At 53.0% G+C, this 19,805-nt stretch overlaps 4 protein-coding genes across 4 annotated transcripts; 3 read left to right on the top strand and 1 right to left on the bottom strand.

The window, feature by feature from the left end:
* Positions 1-833: 833 nt before the first annotated feature.
* ASPACDRAFT_49207 (putative membrane-tethered transcription factor (SPT23)) lies at positions 834-5,234 on the top strand (the record flags this gene model as incomplete). The annotated part of the gene is made up of 4 exons (XM_020202219.1): positions 834-1,544; positions 1,600-2,489; positions 2,558-5,048; positions 5,103-5,234. The coding sequence occupies 4 exons, from the start codon at positions 834-836 to the stop codon at positions 5,232-5,234; spliced, it is 4,224 nt and encodes a 1,407-aa protein (XP_020061180.1).
* Positions 5,235-5,555: 321 nt separating this feature from the next.
* On the top strand, positions 5,556-10,513 carry ASPACDRAFT_109783 (putative TMEM1 family protein). Its single transcript, XM_020195421.1, has 4 exons — positions 5,556-5,868; positions 5,941-8,486; positions 8,542-9,621; positions 9,686-10,513. The coding sequence occupies exons 1-4, from the start codon at positions 5,829-5,831 to the stop codon at positions 10,388-10,390; spliced, it is 4,371 nt and encodes a 1,456-aa protein (XP_020061181.1). The 5' UTR covers positions 5,556-5,828; the 3' UTR covers positions 10,391-10,513.
* A 3,285-nt stretch (positions 10,514-13,798) lies between these two features.
* Positions 13,799-15,259, top strand: ASPACDRAFT_56270 (oleate delta-12 desaturase odeA; the record flags this gene model as incomplete). Its single annotated transcript, XM_020203106.1, has 2 exons — positions 13,799-14,795; positions 14,853-15,259. The coding sequence occupies 2 exons, from the start codon at positions 13,799-13,801 to the stop codon at positions 15,257-15,259; spliced, it is 1,404 nt and encodes a 467-aa protein (XP_020061182.1).
* A 755-nt stretch (positions 15,260-16,014) lies between these two features.
* Positions 16,015-18,714, bottom strand: ASPACDRAFT_109787 (putative DNA repair protein (Rad57)). The gene is made up of 2 exons (XM_020195422.1): positions 18,240-18,714; positions 16,015-18,166 (listed from the first exon to the last, which is right to left on the bottom strand). Exons 1-2 carry the CDS (start codon positions 18,632-18,634, stop codon positions 16,447-16,449), a joined length of 2,115 nt encoding a protein of 704 aa, XP_020061183.1. The 5' UTR covers positions 18,635-18,714; the 3' UTR covers positions 16,015-16,446.
* Between the last annotated feature and the right edge of the window lie 1,091 nt (positions 18,715-19,805).

Raw genomic sequence — 19,805 nt, forward strand, 5'->3', positions numbered from 1 at the left:
TCCGGTTCCTGGCTGTTCAATTACTTGATTAGGATTAGTGTAAGATTGCCAGTCTCACCGCCAAGTTATGAAAGGGTTGATGAGTGGCAGTGGCACTGAACAGAACTCACTCGATAACCACGGACTCTGGCAGGCAGAAAGTAGTAGACAATTCATATCACGCCTCCTCTCTCCCATTTCCTTCTCTTACCGTACCTACACATCCACACCCACATCTCACTCTCACCCTCCCCCTCCCCCCCCCCCTTCCTCCCACAGTCTCCAGGTTTGGCTTATCTACGGGGCCTTCCGTGGTCGATCACTATTCTTGTTAGCCTCTTCTCTTAATTACTTAATTACCTGTCACTTCTTGCGACCCATCTTGGGCACGACTGTCTCCCAAACCTTTTCATCTCGCTAACTCCGACCGTCGCTCTGATTTTCCTCCCCTTTCCCGCGGCCGCGCCTCCGCCTCCGCTCTCCCCCCCTACTACGACAATTGCCTTTAATCGCTCAAGCCGTCTCTACCTTCACAGAGTCATACGCTTCCTCCTTCCTCTGGTTGGCCAGAACCTTCAAGTCCTACAGCAAGTCTTTTAGTCGCCCAGCCTGGTCTCTACTACGGATGCATTCGTGATACCGCTCGTTCGTCGACAATAATTGAGTGCGCCCGCCTACTGCGGCTCCAGTTTAGCCCCAGTCACTCCTTGACAATTCTACGCTCTTGGTTCCATTCAGCGTTGGACTAGGGCGTCAAGTCAAGGCTTAGCCTGGAAGCAGCCTGCGAGGCTTGTTAAGGAGGATCATCGGCGTTTCCCTCCTGGTCACCTGCGGGCTATTGTGAAGATCGAAGGATGGGATCGGCAGAGGCTGTCTCTTCACCTGCTTTCCCTTTTCTGGAACCTGTCGTAGTCGACGACGAAATGGGTAATCCCTATCAAGACACAGATATGGACTTCTTGGACTCTGCAAGGTTACAGGTTTCGTCCGAAGGCGCGGGCAGGGATTTCGATGACCTCTTCTCTCACGCTCCTTCCACCCGCCAGAGCCGCGACTCGGAGCCAACATGCTTGTCGCCATCTGAACTATCGCTGAAACACTCTTATCAAGAACAAGATGCAATGCGACAATTCAACGTGGTCTCCGCCGAATCCCCCGCCGAGTCTCCGGATGGCTCAACACCAAGTTCGTCTTCTGAGTCACCACGCAATCATCTTCGGAATCCGTCCGTAACGTCTTCTGCATCGGCAGTACATAGCGAAAACACGATAATGCCCTTTGGCTACGCAACGGAGGATTGGATGAACCCGGATCTCGCGTCGGTCAAGGAGGAATCGCTTTTTGGTCTGGATCTTTCTCTTCCGAATATGGACGGCCCGTTTCATGCGGACGCAGACCTTGAATCAAGCAATAAGGCCATGGATGCAGCATTTGATTTCGAGAGTGCCGCCAGTAGCCCCAGTCCTCTGAAAGCCGAGACGACACCGCAGCCGAAATATACAAGGAAACCCAAGTCTCAATTGCGAAGTTCGTCGGGCGCTTCAGCTAGGCAATCTGCGTCTCCGGTAGGTCTTCATCCTATGTTCTGCGATTGTAACGAACTGACGCCCCGATGTGCAGATTCCTGGCACGGCCTTCTTTCCTCGAACTACCAAGGAAGCATCTCCTTTCTCAATATCCCGAAGTATCAGTCAGGGAAAGTCTACGTTGGGCCCATGGGGCGGTCATTCTCCGTCATCGATCTTGGAGGAAAGCTTTGGTGGCATCAACATGAATGGCTCTCCCATGAACTCGAATCTGAATTTTGGACCAAACAGCTTTCCTTTTGGCATCAACTTCGCGCCGTCCCCTTCTCCAAGCTTCATGAAACCGGAGACAACACAGCGTCACTTCCTGACTGTTCACCCCACATCGCTTAAGTCGCGCGTGGAGACACAGATTCCCATCAGACTGACGCTTTTCCCGTTGCCGACCGGCGTGAAGAAAGTACGACTGCCTAGTCACACAATCTCAAAACCCAAATTCTTGGCGCCGCCGACTATCGAACGTTCTCCGGAGATTGTGGAGCTTTATACAAGCCTTGTCTGTACTAGCGCAATGCAAGAACAGGACAAGCTCAAGAAAGCTTTCGCTAGAGCAAGAGGCGAATCTCGATACCGGTCCTCTAGCTCCAGCCCACGTGCTGCTGATGACACTCAGGACGAGGACAAACCATTAGATGGAGGAGAAGTTAAGATCTGTCCTGGTTGTATACAGCGTGAACGAAAACGGGCGTTCCGGAAGAAGCAAAGGAAGCCAGAGGAAGACGAACTTTTCCAGAAGGACGAGGAGAAGCGAGTCATCGTCTTTAACACAAACGAGATTAAGGACTGGACAGAGCCCTCGAAAAACGCCATACCTGGCTACGGGGATGGTCAAACCCTGAACATTCCGGCCGGGGCTATGCAGGTCGAACTGCCGATGCGAATAGCATGTTATTGCAGGCATCAGAACGAGAAGCTTGGGTTTCAGTACGACCGCCTTTCCATATTTACTACTGATTTGTTCTTGGGAACTCGGGCTGACATTTTCGATTCAGGGTAATTTTCACTGTTAAAGATCACAAAGACAATGTCATCGCTCAGGCGATCACAAACTCAATCATGATCACGGACGATCACAAAACCCATGCTCCGCCAGCTCCGCCAGCTCCTGGTCCCTCACCCTCTTTGCCGGATGGGACCCAATTGCCAGGCGTTGGTGTCTTTCCCTCGAGTCCTAGTGTGGAGACAGGCAAAGCGCCAGCTTCTGCACAGCAGTCGAATCAAACGGCTTCAGCGACCGATTTGCAGGGACTCCAGCAACGTTTCAATTCGCAGTATCAGTTGCCTTCTGGCTCATTTGCAATTCATCAGTCGTCAGCCAACGGCACAACTTCAAACTCGCAAACACCGCGCAGTCTCTCGAGGCAGACCTCGCCGAATGACTTTCAAGGCCCAATGAGCAAGAGACGCAAGCATAGTAACTCGGGAAGACTTCCCTCAGAGCTTACCATGACCAAGTTAGAGAATACGCAGCCATCAGCTAACACTTCCAACTCCACGGCGTCCAGTACCGAACCACAGTTCTCAGGGGCCCGCGGATTTGCGTCACCAGTGGAAAGGCCTTTTGTGACCTCTTCCGCCATGTCCAGCCAATTCCCCAATAGCCCTCCAACGCCGAACAGCGGGGACAACAATCCCTTCCTGAGCGTGCACCAACAAAGCTTGGACAGTTTCATTCAGCAGCAGCTAATGTCTGCACCAAACTCCGCTCAGCCCAGTCGTCCCGGTACTCCAGGCGGCTCTAGGAACAACTTTCACGACCAGTCTTTCAATTTGTCCCTCGGTCCAAACACGTCTGCTCCCATGTGGCCACCGCTTAGTAATACCGGAAACCGGCTGCCCTCAGTCATCCACAAGGTCGTTCCCGCCGAGGGTTCCATCACTGGAGGCACTGAAGTGACTCTGCTCGGAAGCGGCTTCTACCCTGGCATGGAAGTTGTATTCGGTGACACCCTTGCCACAACCACCACCTTCTGGGGCGACAAGTGTCTCAACTGCTTGACCCCTCCTGCACTGCAGCCTGGAATGGTGCCAGTGGTGTTCAAGCACGAACATCCCACATTTGGTCAAATTCAGACGCCTCAACCTCTGATGCCGAAGCAGCAGCAATTTTTCCGTTATGTGGATGACCGTGAGCTGCAGATGTACCGACTAGCTCTCGGAATCCTGGGACAGAAGCTCGGCAGTCAAGCAGATGCGTTCCAAACGGCCCAGCAGATTATGGGTAGTGATATGAAGAGTGTTTTCAATGTTCCCCAGGATTTCCAAGGAAACTCAAGTGGACATCAGCGACAAGTGCCTGGGTATGAATCGCAGGGCAAATTGAGCGATCTTGATTCGAAGATGTTGACTTATCTCGAATTTGTCGACCTCGACGATAGCCCTCGTCCACCCAGGTACAACTCTCGCTCGGCGACAGGCCAGACGCTGCTCCATTTTGCGTCGTCCCTGGGACTCACGAGATTTGTTGCTGGACTCCTTGCACGAGGTGCCAACCCCGATGTGCAAGACAATTCGGGAAATACCCCGATGCATCTGGCAGCTTTGAGCGGCCATGCACACATTGTCCAGCGGCTGCGCCTTGCGGGGGCCGAGACCACTGCTCGCAGCATACGGGGATATACACCTGCAGATTTGGCGACTACTTTACCCGCGCATCAAGCTGCCCTCATCCCTGCCCGCCACCGCTCACGCAGCGTTGGTTCACTGTCATCTTCGCGCCGCAGACACAGTTCTGCGTCCTTGCACTCCCTTTGGGAATCCTCCTCGGCATCAGGCTCCTTTGGTCATGCTGTAGATGACTCTGACGATGAGGATGATGAAGAGGATGAGATTGAGTTCACCATGTCGCGGCGGTCCAGTCTGCATCATGATCGACCAGGGCCAGTCCCTGCGCCTGAACAGCCACAAGCGGAGGATACGAGGCCATTCTCTCCCCCAGCTGCTCTACTTGCTTGGCGCAATCAACTCCAGACCCAAATCAACCAGTTCCAGCAAAGTGTGGCCAACGCCTTCCCCAACCTACCTGCTCTGCCGCCGATGCCCGCCTTACCTGACTATCAGGCCATGCGTCGCATCACCAATCTAGTCCCGCACAGGCCAAGTACTTCACGCTCGTCTAAGGATGGCTGGTGGGATATGCTTACCGGCAACTCGGCTCCCGACAATTCAGCACCAACCACAGCGGAGCTACCGTCATATGAGGAGCTTTACCCACACAAAGAGAACCAGGTCGGAGAGGATGAAGCGGCACGTCTGAAGAAGGCCAGCATGCTACAAGCGGCTACAGAGGCTGCCCTTGACCAGCACTTTGAGGCTCAGGCCAGCGCCTCAGAGGCTGTTCTGACCAAAGCGGACAGCGAAGAGCTCAAAGACATTCGGATCGGTCGCAACGTGATCTCCCGCGAACAGCAGAAACATCTCCGAGAGCAGCAGGCACGGAGGATGAAGGGTCTTGGAAATGATCGCAACCTTTACTTCATCTGGGTAAGTCTCAACCCTCCATTCCTCTTTTTGTCCCCCATCTCTAATTGTCTTCAGATCCCTCTCCTACTTCTGGTGATCGGTGCCTGGGTCCGAAGCTATGTTCCAGGAATCTGGGAAGGAATCTACAGCGGCTACGAATTTCTCAAAGCTCGCTATGCGCAGCGCGTTCTAGAAGTCGGTTCTTGAACGATTTCACCACCATCCTTTTATTAACATCTTTTTGACTTTTTTCTTACCCTTCATTTGAGCTGGGGCGTTACGTCCATTTGGACTGGTACTATAACGGGCATTTGTCAACCCTTGTTTGCTTGCGGGTGTGAAGTTTTTTCTATAATGACGGGATATGATGGGTCTATTTCTATTCCACCTGGTTGTTCCTGATGCCTGGTTCATCATATTCACAAGCCTTGTCGTTTTACATGGGCCCTGTACAGAGACATTAGTTTTTTTGGGCGATTTTTACTCATTCTTTTATAGATGTAATGGAACACAATGATGCATAATTACCTGAAGATGGTATAGACGTATAAATGTGAAAGACTTGGGCCTTGGAATGCCAAGAGATGCCGGCTGGGGAACCAAAAGGCGGTCTTGCGGCCAACATCCGCCCCCCATCATAATCACCATCACACTTCCTGTCCGATCATTGCATCCAGTTCCTCTTTCCTTCCCCCGCACCCCGTTTGAGAAGGGAGATTGAAAATCTTCAACTCCTTAGCTGCTCAGGCGGTATGCTATTTACAAGCCGCTTACCTTTGTCCGAATAGTGCTAGGGACACCATGGACCCATCACCGCAGGGGGGCTCGAGCAGTGTCACCGGTAAATAAGCCCCGTTTCCCGCTCGAAGTACTTGTGCTACACGCTGCTCACTTCTCACCTCGCTGTTGCCAGTCGAGTATACCGATCCCTCCGGGCTCTTCCCCGACGTCCAGTCTGTTCTCGCAGAAAAGCTCCCGCTCAAGAATCTCCACTGGAAATCCCCAACTCGCCCTGTTCGATCCATCGAGTCCCTCCGGATCGGATTCGTCCCCGCCCAGCATGAAGCGGACGAGCAAAAGACCTCCGCCGATACGACCGGCACCACAGTGACACATCGCCGGCACCAAATCCCTGGCCTGCGACAAACGCCTTACCTGAAGATTTTCCTTCTCCGATGTGATGACAACGACACCTACAAAGCTACGGCGCGGAGGGCGTTGCGGGATTGGATCAAGTCTCACGCCTCCACCTCACTATCTAACACCACCACAACCAGCCAAGAGAAGCACGATGCCTTCGATTGGCTCATTCTACACGTCGTGCAAGATGGGGAGAGCGCCGAGAAAGTCGCACCAGCCTCGAAATGGGGACGCACCACTACCACGGTCTTGGAGAAGGTCCGGGCGGACTTCAATGGCGCATCCAAGTCTGCCGTGGATCGCGTGGCGCAGATCCGTCTGCCTAAGCCAGGAAGCGTCGTAAAGCCGCCGGAGCTGGCCGACCAGGTCGAGGATTTCGTGGAGAAGATGAAGAACGCGATTCTGTCGGCGTTTGACCTCCGCGTGGCACAGTATGAGGAGGATATCAAGGAGAAGGACTCGCAGCGCAGTTTGCCCGGATGGAACTTCTGCACTTTCTTCATACTGAAAGAGGGACTCGCGAGGGGCTTCGAGAATGTCGGGTTGTTTGACGACGCCCTGCTGGGGTACGATGAACTCGCCGTTGGCTTGGATACCGCGATCCATGAGCAATTGGAGGGCACCGGGGAACAGCATGGCAGTGCTTTCCTTACCCACAGCAAGGACTGGCAGGAGACGGCAAAACAGGCACTGGAGTCGGCGGGTGACGCTGTGCCAAAGGATGAAGATCCGGTGGAGCCAGGACCAGTACCCAACCTTGAGTCCGGGGACTTTCCTATTGACTCGAACAAGAAGCCCTATCGGGAGATGATTTTGGCCAGCAACATCTCGATTTTTGACTTCCGCACATATGTTTTCTCCCGGCAGGTCACTTTGCTCCTCCGGGCAGCCAGGGCGCCATCTTTGGCCGGTCTCGAAGCGCATGGGAACAAGAAGCAGGTGAAGAAAGCCACGAAGGCTGAGAACTTGATGCTGCTTTCTCAGGTCTGTGACAGGGCAAACGAGTTTATTAGTCTCGCGGCACGAACACTGAGGTCTGATCTTCACACGGGCTTGGCTGAAGTGGACCACAGTGCCGCAAAGCAAGAGGTGATCGACAATATGGTGTCTTCGTGGGTTTATGCTGCTGCTTCTCAGATTCTCTCTCAGACCTTCACGCCAGCTTTGACCCTTCCGGAGACTACCTGCCACGTCGCGAACAGGGAATCAGGGGCTTCTAATTCCGCTGAAGCCACAGGGGAACTCCCTAAACGTACTAGCTCGCTCATGAACTCTTCTGCCGCTCGTTCTTCTCGCCCTGGAACATCGGAAGTCATGTCATCCGAGAGCCTCTCGGTTTATGCTCGACCGGGCTTGGAGGCCCCGAAACCTACCCCCAAAACCGGTTCCGAGCAGTTGGCTTCCGGGAGGGGAGACTTATACCTCATGGCTCGACGAGCCTTGGAAGGAGTATCTGCCAGATACGGTTGGAAAGAGAAGTGGAATGAAGATCGCTTACTATTCGATGATGAGAACAATGCAGAAAACGACATGGCGGAGATCAGCCTGGATGATGAATCGCCGGAATCCACGAAAGGCGCGCCGGAGCCAAGATATCTCTGTGGCATCGCTCTTCCGGGACTGAAAATCGCACTTCGCTCAAGGAGAGCTTTTCGAATGCATTTCGAGGACCTGACAGACCAGATGTATCGGCACCATATTGCTGCTAACCGCACCAACTCAGCCCACGCCGCACTCGCCGATATGGCCCTCCTACGGTATCGGCTAAGTGACTATGGCGCGGCTGCTTCATACTTCCACCAGTTGACTCCGTTCTATGGCAACAAGCATTGGGCCGTTTTGGAGGGCGTCATGCTGGAAATGTACGCACGTTGCCTGAAAGAGCTGGAACGTAGCGAGGAATATGTGCGCACGATTCTTCGCCTTCTCGCCAAGTTTGCCGCTTGGACCGAGTCGAACCTGTCAAGCCGTCAGAAGACACTAGATGCCTCGCACATCTTCGCTGAGAATGCTTTGGTCTCTGAATATGTTGATGAGCTTTTCAGGGCCTCCGGGGCCTTGAACAAAGAAGTGTTTGCACCAATGACCGATTTCTTTGGTGACCTCAAAGTCCAGCCGACCGTTATCCATTATGGAGACAGGGATGGGTTTCAGTTACAGCTTGCCTTGAGGTTTCTGCTCGGCAAGCGGATTGAAATCAATTCGCTCAAGTTGCGGCTAGTCAGCGCCCTCGGACCTCAGAGCAATGAGCACTGGTTAGAGATGCCAACAGGGATGACCATCAAGTCATCCTCGACGAAGGTGCTTGTAGATTCATCGGTGAGTATAATTTAATCATGTCCCGCTCTCAATCTAGGATGCTGACCATGGAAAGGTTTCGCTTCAAGGGAAATACTTTGTGGACCGCATCGAGATACGTGTGAGGAACCTCATCTTTACATTAGCGGGTGGAAGAAATGCAACCCTGCCTATTGGGTTCAGAGAAGCAATAGAGGCTGAAGAGGAAGACAGCCGCCCATACATTTATTGTTTTCCACCACCGGACGGCCTGCAGGCAAGGATCGTTTCCCCGCATCTTGTCAACCTGCAAGAAATGCGGACGCTGGAGCTGGAACTCAACAGCGGATGGAACGATATCAACACAGGCACCCTGCGTGTTAGGCCAGCCACTGCTGGTCTGCGACTGAGAATCGCAGAGACGGAGTTGGTCGAAGGCGAGATTCAAATCAAAGCCAACAGCGATTCAGGCACCATTGAGTTCAACGAACTGAAGCCAAAATCATTTGTTCGACTCCGGATCCCTTATACGGTGGAGGAGCATCATCCAATCTTGTCTGCAAGGGCAGAGGTGACCTATAAAACGGGCAGTGGGTCGTTTTCATACTCTTCCATTCACAATATCAATTCAGGTTTGCCAATCAGCGTCAACGTGCAGGATATTTTCAAGAACGACGTGCTGTTTTCCCGGTTTACAATCAGCCCGGCCTTGATGATCCCTCTTCGAATCTTGAGATGCAACATCCCTAGTTCGAATGACTACGAGGTGCAATCATGCATTGGTGACTCTGTGGCGCTAGATGTATTTCCCAAGCAGCCCGCCTCCTTGATATACAAAATCCGGCGGAAGCAGGACAACGTCTCCTCCCCTGGTTCCAGACGCTCACTCCGGCTGAGTGTGGATTTCACGTGCGTGGATGATGAGTGCATGGATGCCGTGGAAAAGGCATTCCACTCTAGCATCATGGCTAGTGAATTCCACCCATACAGCACGTTACTTACGGCCCATATTGTTGATGCGGTCCGCACCCAATTGTCAACCTCCGACATGGAGATCGTTGGCCTGGTGCGAGAGGTGGAAACGTTGGGGTATGCAAATGCTCGATGGGAAGGATTACTGGGCGCGCTGAAGGAGCCACTGGACGGACTGAAAACGTGGCTCAAGGATTGGCACAAGGTGAGAAGTAGCCAGCGCATTAGCCGTGCTTCCCTCGCACTCAAGTAAACTGACACCCACACAGAATCACCCGGTGATTCGCCTCCCAGCATCGCCCACTGTGCCCAAGAGACACATTGTCATTCCGGTTGATATTCCTGAAATTCCCGTTGTCCATACAGCCGAGCTTCGTCTCACTAATCTGACGGGCCAACATCGACACGCCGCAGTTGGGCAAATGATCGCCGCCGAACTCACTATCCATCACACTCGGCGCTGGTGCTCAGCTGAACAACGTGAACAGGCCAATGGATCGCTCGACTTTACATATGAGCTTCATGCCAACCCCGACTCGTGGTTGGTTGGCGGTCGACGTCGCGGAAACTTTACCGCCGATGAGGGGGAAACTAAGACATTTGCGATCATGCTCCTGCCCCAGAAGGCTGGCCACCTTCTTCTCCCCGGGCTAGAGATTAGAAGCTTTGTACCACCACCGCCCTCGTCGTCGGGAGCCCCGCCGCCACTGAATACCCCTAAGCTGCAACCCTCGACTGGAGGGGCGGCAGCAGCAGCAGCAGCAGCAGATCCCGGGCCAGCCACGAGCGGGCAGCTACAACGACGACCCATTCCTTGTGAGGTAGATTACCGTAACCACGGGGAGACGGTGTTGGTGCTACCGGATCTGCGGACGACGACGGTGAGCCTTTCCCTATCGGGCGGCAGCCATGGCGGAGCATGGTTGGTTGATTCCGAGCGACTCCATCAATCTGCAAAGAGTACGAGTACATAGACTTCAACAACAACTTGCAGATGATTTTTAGGAGGAGGGGGTTCCTGGCCTTATGATTCGTCTGTACAAACTTATATAGATAGATATATACCTACAAATATCCACAAGGACATAATCGCCGCCTTCAGCTTAAGATACTCAGTAGATATTTTCGTTGATATGTCAAGAGCAGCAGCATGCATAGTTACTCGGCGCGGCGAACCTCAAATTTCGAAAATTACACCCAGCTAGAAATTTCAGGTCTCAGTTTACTCAAGAATTACCACACTTCGAAAGCCGGGAACCAAAAAAAACCACGCCAATGATTAAACTAAAAAAATACAGTTTAGCACCCCCGAGAGCGCCGCCGCCGCCGCGCGCCCCTCTTTCCCCATCAAATCAGCACCACGCAATCGAATGACAAGCGCCGCCCATTGATTTGTTTTTGGCATTTTTTCCTTTCAATCCAACCACCTCCCCGGAAGTAAGCCCCACCAGGGGAAGGGGGATCTCAACAAATTCGATGGTGTGCCCCAACAGAAGTTTGACATGCAGGGATTTTTTTTTTCCCAAACTTACTCGAGCACGGCTACACATGACTAGTGGTTTGTTCGGTATAGAGGAGTTCCGGACTCAGGTCACTTCGGCTTCATTTAAGTTACTCTGTAGGAGTTTCTGGATTGGATTAAATTGATCTGATGATCTTGGGATGCGTAGTTCACATATACTCATAGTAGTGAAGTTGTTGGGAGGGAATATTATCGGCAGTCAGCGTCGTTCGCAGCATGTTGAGCACAACACCGTAGATGAGGCTCATTCGGCTCTTATCACATGCGCTGCTCTTCTTGGTACTCCTGCCTGTAAAGCGTTGTGTACTGTCCTCCCGTACCCTTGTACACAGGAGGACGAAGCCGTTCGCATCGACGGTGGCAAGATGCAGGGAGGACTCGGGAGCTCCAGGCTCGAGGAGCGGCAATCTTCTCCTCGGCAGAGGCCAATCAGCATTCTTGTAGATCAGGCTCCTCGCTGACAGTGGTGGAAGCCGAATGGAAGCGCGAAGGGATCCACTTGTCGAGCTGACTGACCACTTGACTCCGTAGTTCTTCAGAATCCTTACAGTGTGTCTTTTGCTGGTCCGGTCGGCGATGTTTGTTCTTTCAATTGCATTTCATGCTCAAAAGTTTGAGTGCGAGTATGAGCACTGAGCACTGAATAGAATGCGAGATGGATCTACATGGTCGTTGGATTATCTTCTATCTGATCAAGAAAGAGCCGAGGCTAAGCTGAGTAGATCTGAGGTGATTTGAGCTGAGCATGAGTCGTGCTGAGAGGAGATTGGTAGAGACTGAATGATGATCATGGCCATGGTAAAGATGACCACTGCTACTAGGCATTGCAAATCACCCATCCAGGGAAAAGTCGGATTGGATTTTCCGAGTGGCATGTGAAATGGGGTTGGTTCCCTTGTTGGGGGGTTACAGTCCAGAGAGGCCAGGCCAGACTGCCCAGTGATCAGGTTTGATAAGCCTATAACCGAGTCATCTCCGGTTGATTATTTCTCCCTCCCTCCCTCCCTCCCTCCCTTCCCCCTTTATTCAGGTGTCTGTTTCAAAGTGACAACTTCACAAACAAAAGCTCGGATTATGGAAAGACGAATCAAATTGATGGCAATGCCACTCAAGAGAGATATGGCCTTTCAGCTAGTGGTGGCGGGTGCTTTGCTTTGTTTTTTTCTCTTTGCTGAAGCTGAACAAAAGAAAAAAAAATGGCGCCAAGATTGTTGAGAAGCCAAAGTTCTGCAGGTGGATGTTCATTGGACCCAGTGGGGCGGTGAAGAGTCCACTTCCCTCCCCGGTTCTCGGTCCCTGGTAACGCAACGAACCATCTGTCGTATTTTTGCAACTTGTAATCTTGCAGATGCCGGCCGGCCACATGGAAAATTCCCTCGATCAGTGGTGAACTCCCCCCCAACCCCATCTCATTTGCATCTCCCTCCACATCACACGGCGACTGCATGGGGCGTGTGCGGTGAAAGAAACACCTGCAGAGGCGAGAATGGAGAACAAGCCCCAAAAGGACAGCTTCAGCCACCGCCAGTCGTACGACCATTAGTCAGACTTTTCTCGCTCTACTCAGCCTTATCGGACCCGAGGTGGCGAGAGCTCTCTCTCTCTCTCTCCCATATCAACCACCTCGGCGTATAGTACTCCGTACAGTAAGTGGCACTGGACTCGTGGCTGTGGTCATCAGAGAAAGAGAATCAAAGATCAAATCAGACCTGTGAGGCGCGGCGCGTTCATCCCAGTAGGCCATGCATCTCCATGCATCTTTGTATGCACCCTTGAACCTAGATTCAGCCGACACAGCCAGAATGATAGGCTCAGCTCCAACCTCGGCATTCGTGCACAAACAAGATTTTGAAGATCGACTTTCAGCAAACCCTTGTGAGTGAGCATCCACAGCACACAATGGAACCAGTAGCCAGCAGTTCAATGTGCCGTCTCGGACGATAATACTACGCAGTAAGTAATGGGGCCAAGATGGCCGCCATGCACGGGAAGTTGAAGGTGCACGGAGCATTTCGAGGCAAATTTGGCAATGGACGAGATTGCAAAATACCAGCGGTGGTAACGGGCAAGATGGACTCCCAACCAATCTGACCAATCCCGATTGTCCCAACTGATGCAAAAATTTCGGGCGGGAGATCCCCCGTAACACCGTGTTACAAGGGCCAGGGGGCGGCGATTGTTCTGTTCGGCTCGGTTCTGGATGCTGGCAAAAAGAAGTCAGATTATTATTCTCTCACTCAAAAAGAAAAGATTGTTGTCTCTTGCCTCCCTTTCCTTACCTTCCTTTTGCAAATTACCTTTTTTGCCTTCTTCCCTTCGCTTTTCCCTCCTCCGATTGTTTTTTCTTTCTTTCTTTCGTTCTTTTTTTTTTTTTTTTCCTTCCACGCTCCCTGGTTCGCCGCGCTCCCCTCCTCCATCCCCCGGGTTCTGTGTCGAACACCTTATTATCACGCCTTATTCTTCTTCCTCTTTCTCACCTTCGTTCTTCTTTCCCTTCTCACGCTCCTCTTCTCCTCATCCCATCCCCCCTCCCTCAAAGTCGACAAAAGGCTTTCCTGAGGTGGTCAGTCAGGCTCCTCTCACTGTCCCCTGCGTTGTTGTCAATTCCCCGACCTGGTCGCCTTTCATTGTGTGGGAACCCCTTCCGTCCATTGCATCTCGGCTCTCATATCCTCCGAGCACTGCTTTGATCAATTGGTGAGTGAGAGATTTGAATTCCCTGGTGGCCTGTTCTCGGGAATGTTATAAGGTCACAAAGGTCACCACGCATCGGATCGCTGGGTTTGCTAACCTTCTGTTGATGTCTTAGTCTTCCCCTCGTATAGAGCTTGCAGATTCACCACCGGACAGCAAAGTCAAAATGTCCTCCACGGCTCTCCCCAAGCGCGTTGCGCTGCACCGCAACCCCACCACCGACTCCTCGGTGGCCAGCTCCATCGCCCCTTCCCCGATGGACAGCCCTCGCCAGTCTCCTTCGACCACCTCCCTGTCCTCGCTGGCCTCCGAGGCGGAGGCTCGCAGCAAGATGCTGGACACCTATGGCAATGAATTCAAGATCCCTGATTTCACCATCAAGCAGCTCCGTGATGCCATCCCCGCCCACTGCTATGAGCGCAAGGCCTTGACCAGTCTGTCCTATGTCGCCCGCGACTTGTTCTGCCTGGCCACCGTCTTCTATGTCTTCCACAACTATGTGACCCCGGAGAACATCCCCTCCACGCCCATCCGTACCGCATTGTGGGCCTTCTACACCGTCGTGCAGGGTCTGCTCGGAACCGGTGTCTGGGTCCTGGCTCACGAGTGTGGACACCAGGCTTTCTCCCCGTCTAAGGTTCTGAACGACACCGTTGGTTGGGTCTTGCACTCTGCTCTCCTGGTGCCCTACTTCTCCTGGAAGATCTCCCACGGAAAGCACCACAAGGCTACTGGCAACCTTGCCCGTGACATGGTCTTCGTCCCCAAGACCCGCTCGGAGTTTGCTACTCGCGTCGGCCGGGCCGTCCACGAACTGAATGAGCTGATGGAGGAGACCCCCATCCTGACTGCTCTCAACCTGGTTCTCCAGCAGCTGTTCGGATGGCCTATGTACCTCCTCACCAACGTCACCGGCCACAACAACCACGAGCGCCAGCCCGAGGGTCGCGGCAAGGGCAAGAAGAACGGCTACTTCGGTGGTGTCAACCACTTCAACCCCTCCAGCCCTCTGTACGAGGCCAAGGACGCCAAGCTCATTTTCCTGAGTGACCTCGGTCTTGCCATCACCGGAACCGTTCTGTACCTTGTTGGCTCCAAGTTTGGCTGGATGAACCTTCTGGTTTGGTACGGCATTCCCTACCTCTGGGTGAACCACTGGCTCGGTAAGTTTTCGCTTCCCTTGTTTTCTTGGTTAGATGACCGCTAACTTCAACCGCTAGTTGCCATCACCTACCTCCAGCACACTGATCCCACTCTCCCCCACTACCACCCTGATGTCTGGAACTTCGTCCGTGGTGCTGGCGCCACCATCGACCGTGACTTCGGCTTCGTTGGCCGTCACATCTTCCACGGCATCATCGAGACCCACGTTCTCCACCACTATGTCAGCACGATCCCCTTCTACAACGCCGATGAGGCTAGCGAGGCCATTCAGAAGGTCATGGGCAACCACTACCGTACCGAGGCCCACACCGGATGGACTGGTTTCTTCAAGGCCCTCTGGACCAGCTCCCGTATCTGCCAGTGGGTTGAGCCCACCGAGGGCGCTGAGGGCGAGAGTGCCGGTGTCATGTTCTACCGTAACATCAACGGTATTGGTATCCCCCCTGCCAAGGTTGCCCAATAGATCTGTTCTCGGTCGATACATAGAACGCGCGTCGATTTTTTTCCTCGACTCTCCTGATCAAGGGGGTTGTGTCATTTCTGTCTTGTTCAAATTTTTTTTCCGTGGTGCTCTCGCAGGATCGAATTAGCCACGACATGATCAGCACTCGTCATAAGAGCATCTGCTGCGAGTTGATCGAGCGGCATTCGAGCGCTGAAGGCGTATATGGAGTGGAAGTGGGAGCAAGCGGGGTCGGGTCAATTGTGATTGTTGGATTGTTGTAAAGAAAACACAAAAGCAAAACACCCATTCTTTCTCAACTGGCCGTTTATCACTATCTTGGGAGCCATTTTCCTACTTTTTGTTACCTTCCAGATGTCCTCATCACTCATCATCTCGTGTATGACTTCTGAGCTCAATAGAATAATGTCTGCATCGTTCAACGTTTAGCATATCCATCCGCCCTGTCAACGCTTCCGTCATGAACAGCTCCGAGCTCCAGGTGGCACAATGGTGTCCGTTGTTGCATATGACATGGAAATGATCAAACCAGCATTTTCCGAGCAGAATCTCCGTTACTCAGTAGGTGAAGTAGTAGAGTGGAGACCTGATCAAGTTTATCGACATGACATGGATGGCATGGCCGGGCATTCTAGACCGGCACAGCCTTGCAGATTTCCGATCCAAAGTCCTCAGCGGGGCAAAAGAATGGTAGACCAAAGTCTGGGTCGCGGGGTTCCGCGAGAAAGGGATCTGAGGGGTGGATGAAGGGAGGAGGGGGGGGGAGGAGCAGGTATAAGGGTCTTATTGGGGCGAGATCCTTTATTCCTTTAAAAATAAAAATGAAAATAAACGTTCTCCCGTCCGCGGGCTTCCGCCCGTGCCGGATACTTTGGAGAGGGGTGCGGCGCTAGTCCGAAATAAGCGTGGGCATGAGGCACGAGGCGTGAGCACGGAAGGTGTATAAGTGAGCGTGTATATACAGTACAGCCCACTACCTAGGATTTAAGAAGTCTGGGTCTGCTTCTTGGGATTGGGGTTTATTGTTTTGTTCCATAGTTGTGTTTGTTTCTATGAGGGGACAAATCAGAGAGTATGTGGATACTCAATACGTAGGGTGTAGCGCATTGGATCATGCTTCTGTAGTCTCTGAATATGTGATTATCTATATACTGTGATGCTGCCGCCTGGGTCCGATGTTGAGCTTGTTATGAAGAACATCCCCGGATACCCCCCTTCCAGATCTCGAACTCGACTTCCTCTTGGCTGGATGGTTGGTGGAGCTGCGGGGGTGATTGGTCTTCGGTCGGGTTGTGGGTGCTGCCTCCTCCTTCTCCTGCCTCTTTTCGACCTCCGGTCCATGGAGCGAAAACTACCTTGAAGGTTCGGCGGATGGTTTGCGGGATTGTGCGTTGCGTTGAGGGGAGGAGGAGGTGGTGGTGGTGGTGGTGGTGGGTTGTTGAAGGATTCGCGGTGGCTGGGGATGGTGCAGTTGGGGCTTGAGGGCTTGTTGGAGCGGGTGATGGGGACTCTGATTGCTGCGTGTCGGGTGGGGGGTTGGTTCTTCGGGGAGAGGAGGATGGAGTAGGATTGGGGATTGTGGTTGCTGATTGCTCATCAGTAGCAGCAGCAGCAGCAGCAGCAGTAGCAGTAGCAGCACCGCTGAACTTCACTGCTGCATCATCTGATGGCTCGAGTTCTTCGGGTTCAGATTCGGAATTGGCGATTTCTGCCTTCTGTTCTTTTTCCTGGCTTGTGCTTGTTGTTGTTGCTGCTGCTGCTGAGGTTGTGGTGATGGTAGTGGTGGTGATATCCAACAAAGCTCCCTCGTGCTCACCCTTTACGTTGGTGGGTCCAATAATTTGATCAGGGGCTTTGATTGCCTGCGAGGCATCGCGATGAGAAAACTCCTCATCATCGTAGGCGCCCTCAAAATCAAAGACTCCGAACGAGCGAGTCTCTTTCTTCAAGGCGATTCGACATGCGATTTGCGTCGACCACACCAGCCCCAGCGTTGGAGTCTTGGAGGTCGACCTCCACAGCCCCGGGCCATAGCTCGGAAACAGAGACTGGGGGGTGTCGCCCCATCCTGTGAAGAAGCGTTGCTGGTGCACGAGACTCAGGATCTCGTTGCGGACAGGGTTCCCGATGAGGTACGAGCCGTCGAACTGTTGCTGCTGCTGCTGTTGCTGCTGAGGATCGTCGTCTGCGAGTGGGAATGGTGAGGAGGAGAATGGAGGCTGAGAAGACGGTGCGAGCATAACGTTGCCGTGGTGGTGATTCATGGGAGTGAGGTCTACGTTGCTGGTTTCGGCAGCTCGGGAATCGTGGGGAAAGGGTGATAATGCTCCACCACCTGCACCGGATTCGGCTCGTGGTATTCGTTGTTGCTGCGGCTGTTGAGTAGAGGGTGCAGATGAGTATGTGGTGGCACTACCAGGACGAAAGAGGTTCGATGGTCTGTCACTGTCGATGCGATCCGAGACTTGATTGGCAACGACAATGGCTATGTCTTCGGCGACGGCGAGGTTGCGCAGCAATTGGCCCAATTTGGCGAGTTCGCCGGACCGGGTGGAGAGACCTGATAGGTTGTGGGAGGAGTGCTCCGCTCTGTAGTTGGAGGTGATGGAGTCGATGACCACCAGTCCAACGTTGTAGCGCTTGATCGCGACGGGGAGCTGGTAGTTGAGGATGTGATCTTGGCTCTCAAGGTCCATCGCGTTGATGGAAAGGACCCTTTCGAGGGAGGGGGCTTGGTCTTTGCTAATCTCCGAGAGGTAGGGGTGGCATGCCATGAGCTGAGAAAGTCGCGGTGTCGATAGCGGAGCTTCGGTCGAGATGTAGATCGCATTCTTCGCCAGGCCCCGAGGCGCAGGCAGCTGGACGGCCAGAAGGAGAGTGAGGAGGAACTGCGTCTTGCCACTTCCACTACAATCCACGTTAGTCCGTTCATGCCTCTTGAATGCGCATATGGAGTAGTGGGACAAGCCAACACACGCACCTCTCACCCGTCACTTCGGTCACGTAGCGTGTCGGTATCCCTCCATCGAGCAGTGCGTCTAACGTGAGGTCGAGCGTGCTGATCGCACTCCATTGCGACAAATCTAGCGTGCTGGCTGGGCCTGGAGCGACAGGGAGATCCTCACTGAGGCTGGAGGCTGGCTCTTCCGTGTCGGGGCCTCTGATCTCTTCGAATCCGACATCGTGATGAAGCGCTCGGATGATCTGAGTGGACAATCGGCGGACGTCAGCTGCGGGGACGTGGGCGCGTTTGGCGATCTCGAGGGTGTCGAGGGTGATCAGATCGACGGTGGTGATATGATTCCGCTCCAGAGGAGGGAGAATATGGGAGTACCGTTTGGTTGGGAAGTCCGGGAGGACTGACAAAAGATCCATAAGCGTGAGAAACTCGAATGAAGCAGAAGTCGAGGCTGCCCGCCATCAACTCGTCGATCGCCGTGGTTCCGCGGCGGCGACGCGGAGAAGGCGCGGCCGCACGTGCTGCGCCATCACTAATTGGTCTTCCCAATTGGGATCATCACATCTAGATCAATGACGTTGATTATGAAGCGCGACCTCATCAACTAGATCGATTTCTAATATTCTCGCTCGGTACTCTAGACTTGCTATATGTCGTCATGATCATTCTCTACTCCTCGTTTCTATTTCCTGTCCAGCCTCTGAACAGGAATGGGCACAGTGTAGCAGCAATTGACACTTCGAATTGATCAAGTCGAGGCCACCATTATATTGAACAGTCCGAGGTGGTCCATGACTGTGCTGTGCTCTCAACCCACTATTTGAAGCTATGTGGGAAATCTTTAGAGGATCCGTGGTGAGCTTCCAACATTCGGCGCAATAGTCGTACAGGAAGCTCTGCCAGCAATTCTCAGACCTCAATGGTGTTTTTTGCGATTCTCAAAAATTGTATATATCTCACCGAACAAAGGAAAGTATGCCCTGCCGATTCTTTGACAGTGAAAGGGGTTAGTTTGCCACTTGGAAACCGGCCTTTCCCCTCAAGTGAGGCTCACGATCAATATACCCGTTTCAGCGGACTGTGGTATCCTACCCTGGAAAAAAAAAGCCTCTACCAAGAGCCTCATGACTAAGATCTCCGTGTCTCTGGGCTTGTACTTGGCCCTCTTTAAGTCTCCTCTTTCAAGACGACTTTATGCAGACATGGACCCGATAATCCTATTCTCCCGGTACACATGCCTTCCGGAAAAGCAACGGCTTGCGGCATCGACGCCCAGTGGGAGACGATTTGCTGGCCGTGAAACATGGAAAGAAAAATCCCCCGACGAGCAGATTGGTGCAACCTTGGAACGCATAGCTTGCTGTCCTCGTATCCCAGTACGGGACGGACAGCAGTCCAGGACGGCTGAAACTAGGATCATCGCAAAGCCCATTCAGTCACCCAGTCCCGGCGGCATTCTTGATAGCATGATTGAATTGGACAAGATGCATCATCCATATCCCTGGTCGAGGATTATCGTTCGATGGTGCAGGGATCTTCGAGGATAGACGGATGAGTGTCGATAGTCATGTATTGCAAGTCGAACGC

The sequence above is a fragment of the Aspergillus aculeatus genome (assembly GCF_001890905.1).
Source record: "Aspergillus aculeatus ATCC 16872 unplaced genomic scaffold ASPACscaffold_1, whole genome shotgun sequence".
Lineage (NCBI taxonomy): Eukaryota > Fungi > Ascomycota > Eurotiomycetes > Eurotiales > Aspergillaceae > Aspergillus > Aspergillus aculeatus.

What these genes read in the sequence shown, in the direction of transcription:
- ASPACDRAFT_109787 (XM_020195422.1), bottom strand. Translation starts at nt 18,634, where the DNA reads ATGGATCTTTTGTCAGTCCTCCCGGACTTCCCAACCAAACGGTACTCC. An exon ending in ACCGAAGTGACGGGTGAGAG is followed by an intron (nt 18,167 to 18,239) that starts GTGCGTGTGTTG and finishes CGTGGATTGTAG; the next exon opens with TGGAAGTGGCAAGACGCAGT.
- ASPACDRAFT_109783 (XM_020195421.1), top strand. Translation starts at nt 5,829, where the DNA reads ATGGACCCATCACCGCAGGGGGGCTCGAGCAGTGTCACCG. An exon ending in AGGTGCTTGTAGATTCATCG is followed by an intron (nt 8,487 to 8,541) that starts GTGAGTATAATT and finishes GACCATGGAAAG; the next exon opens with GTTTCGCTTCAAGGGAAATA. An exon ending in GGCTCAAGGATTGGCACAAG is followed by an intron (nt 9,622 to 9,685) that starts GTGAGAAGTAGC and finishes ACACCCACACAG; the next exon opens with AATCACCCGGTGATTCGCCT.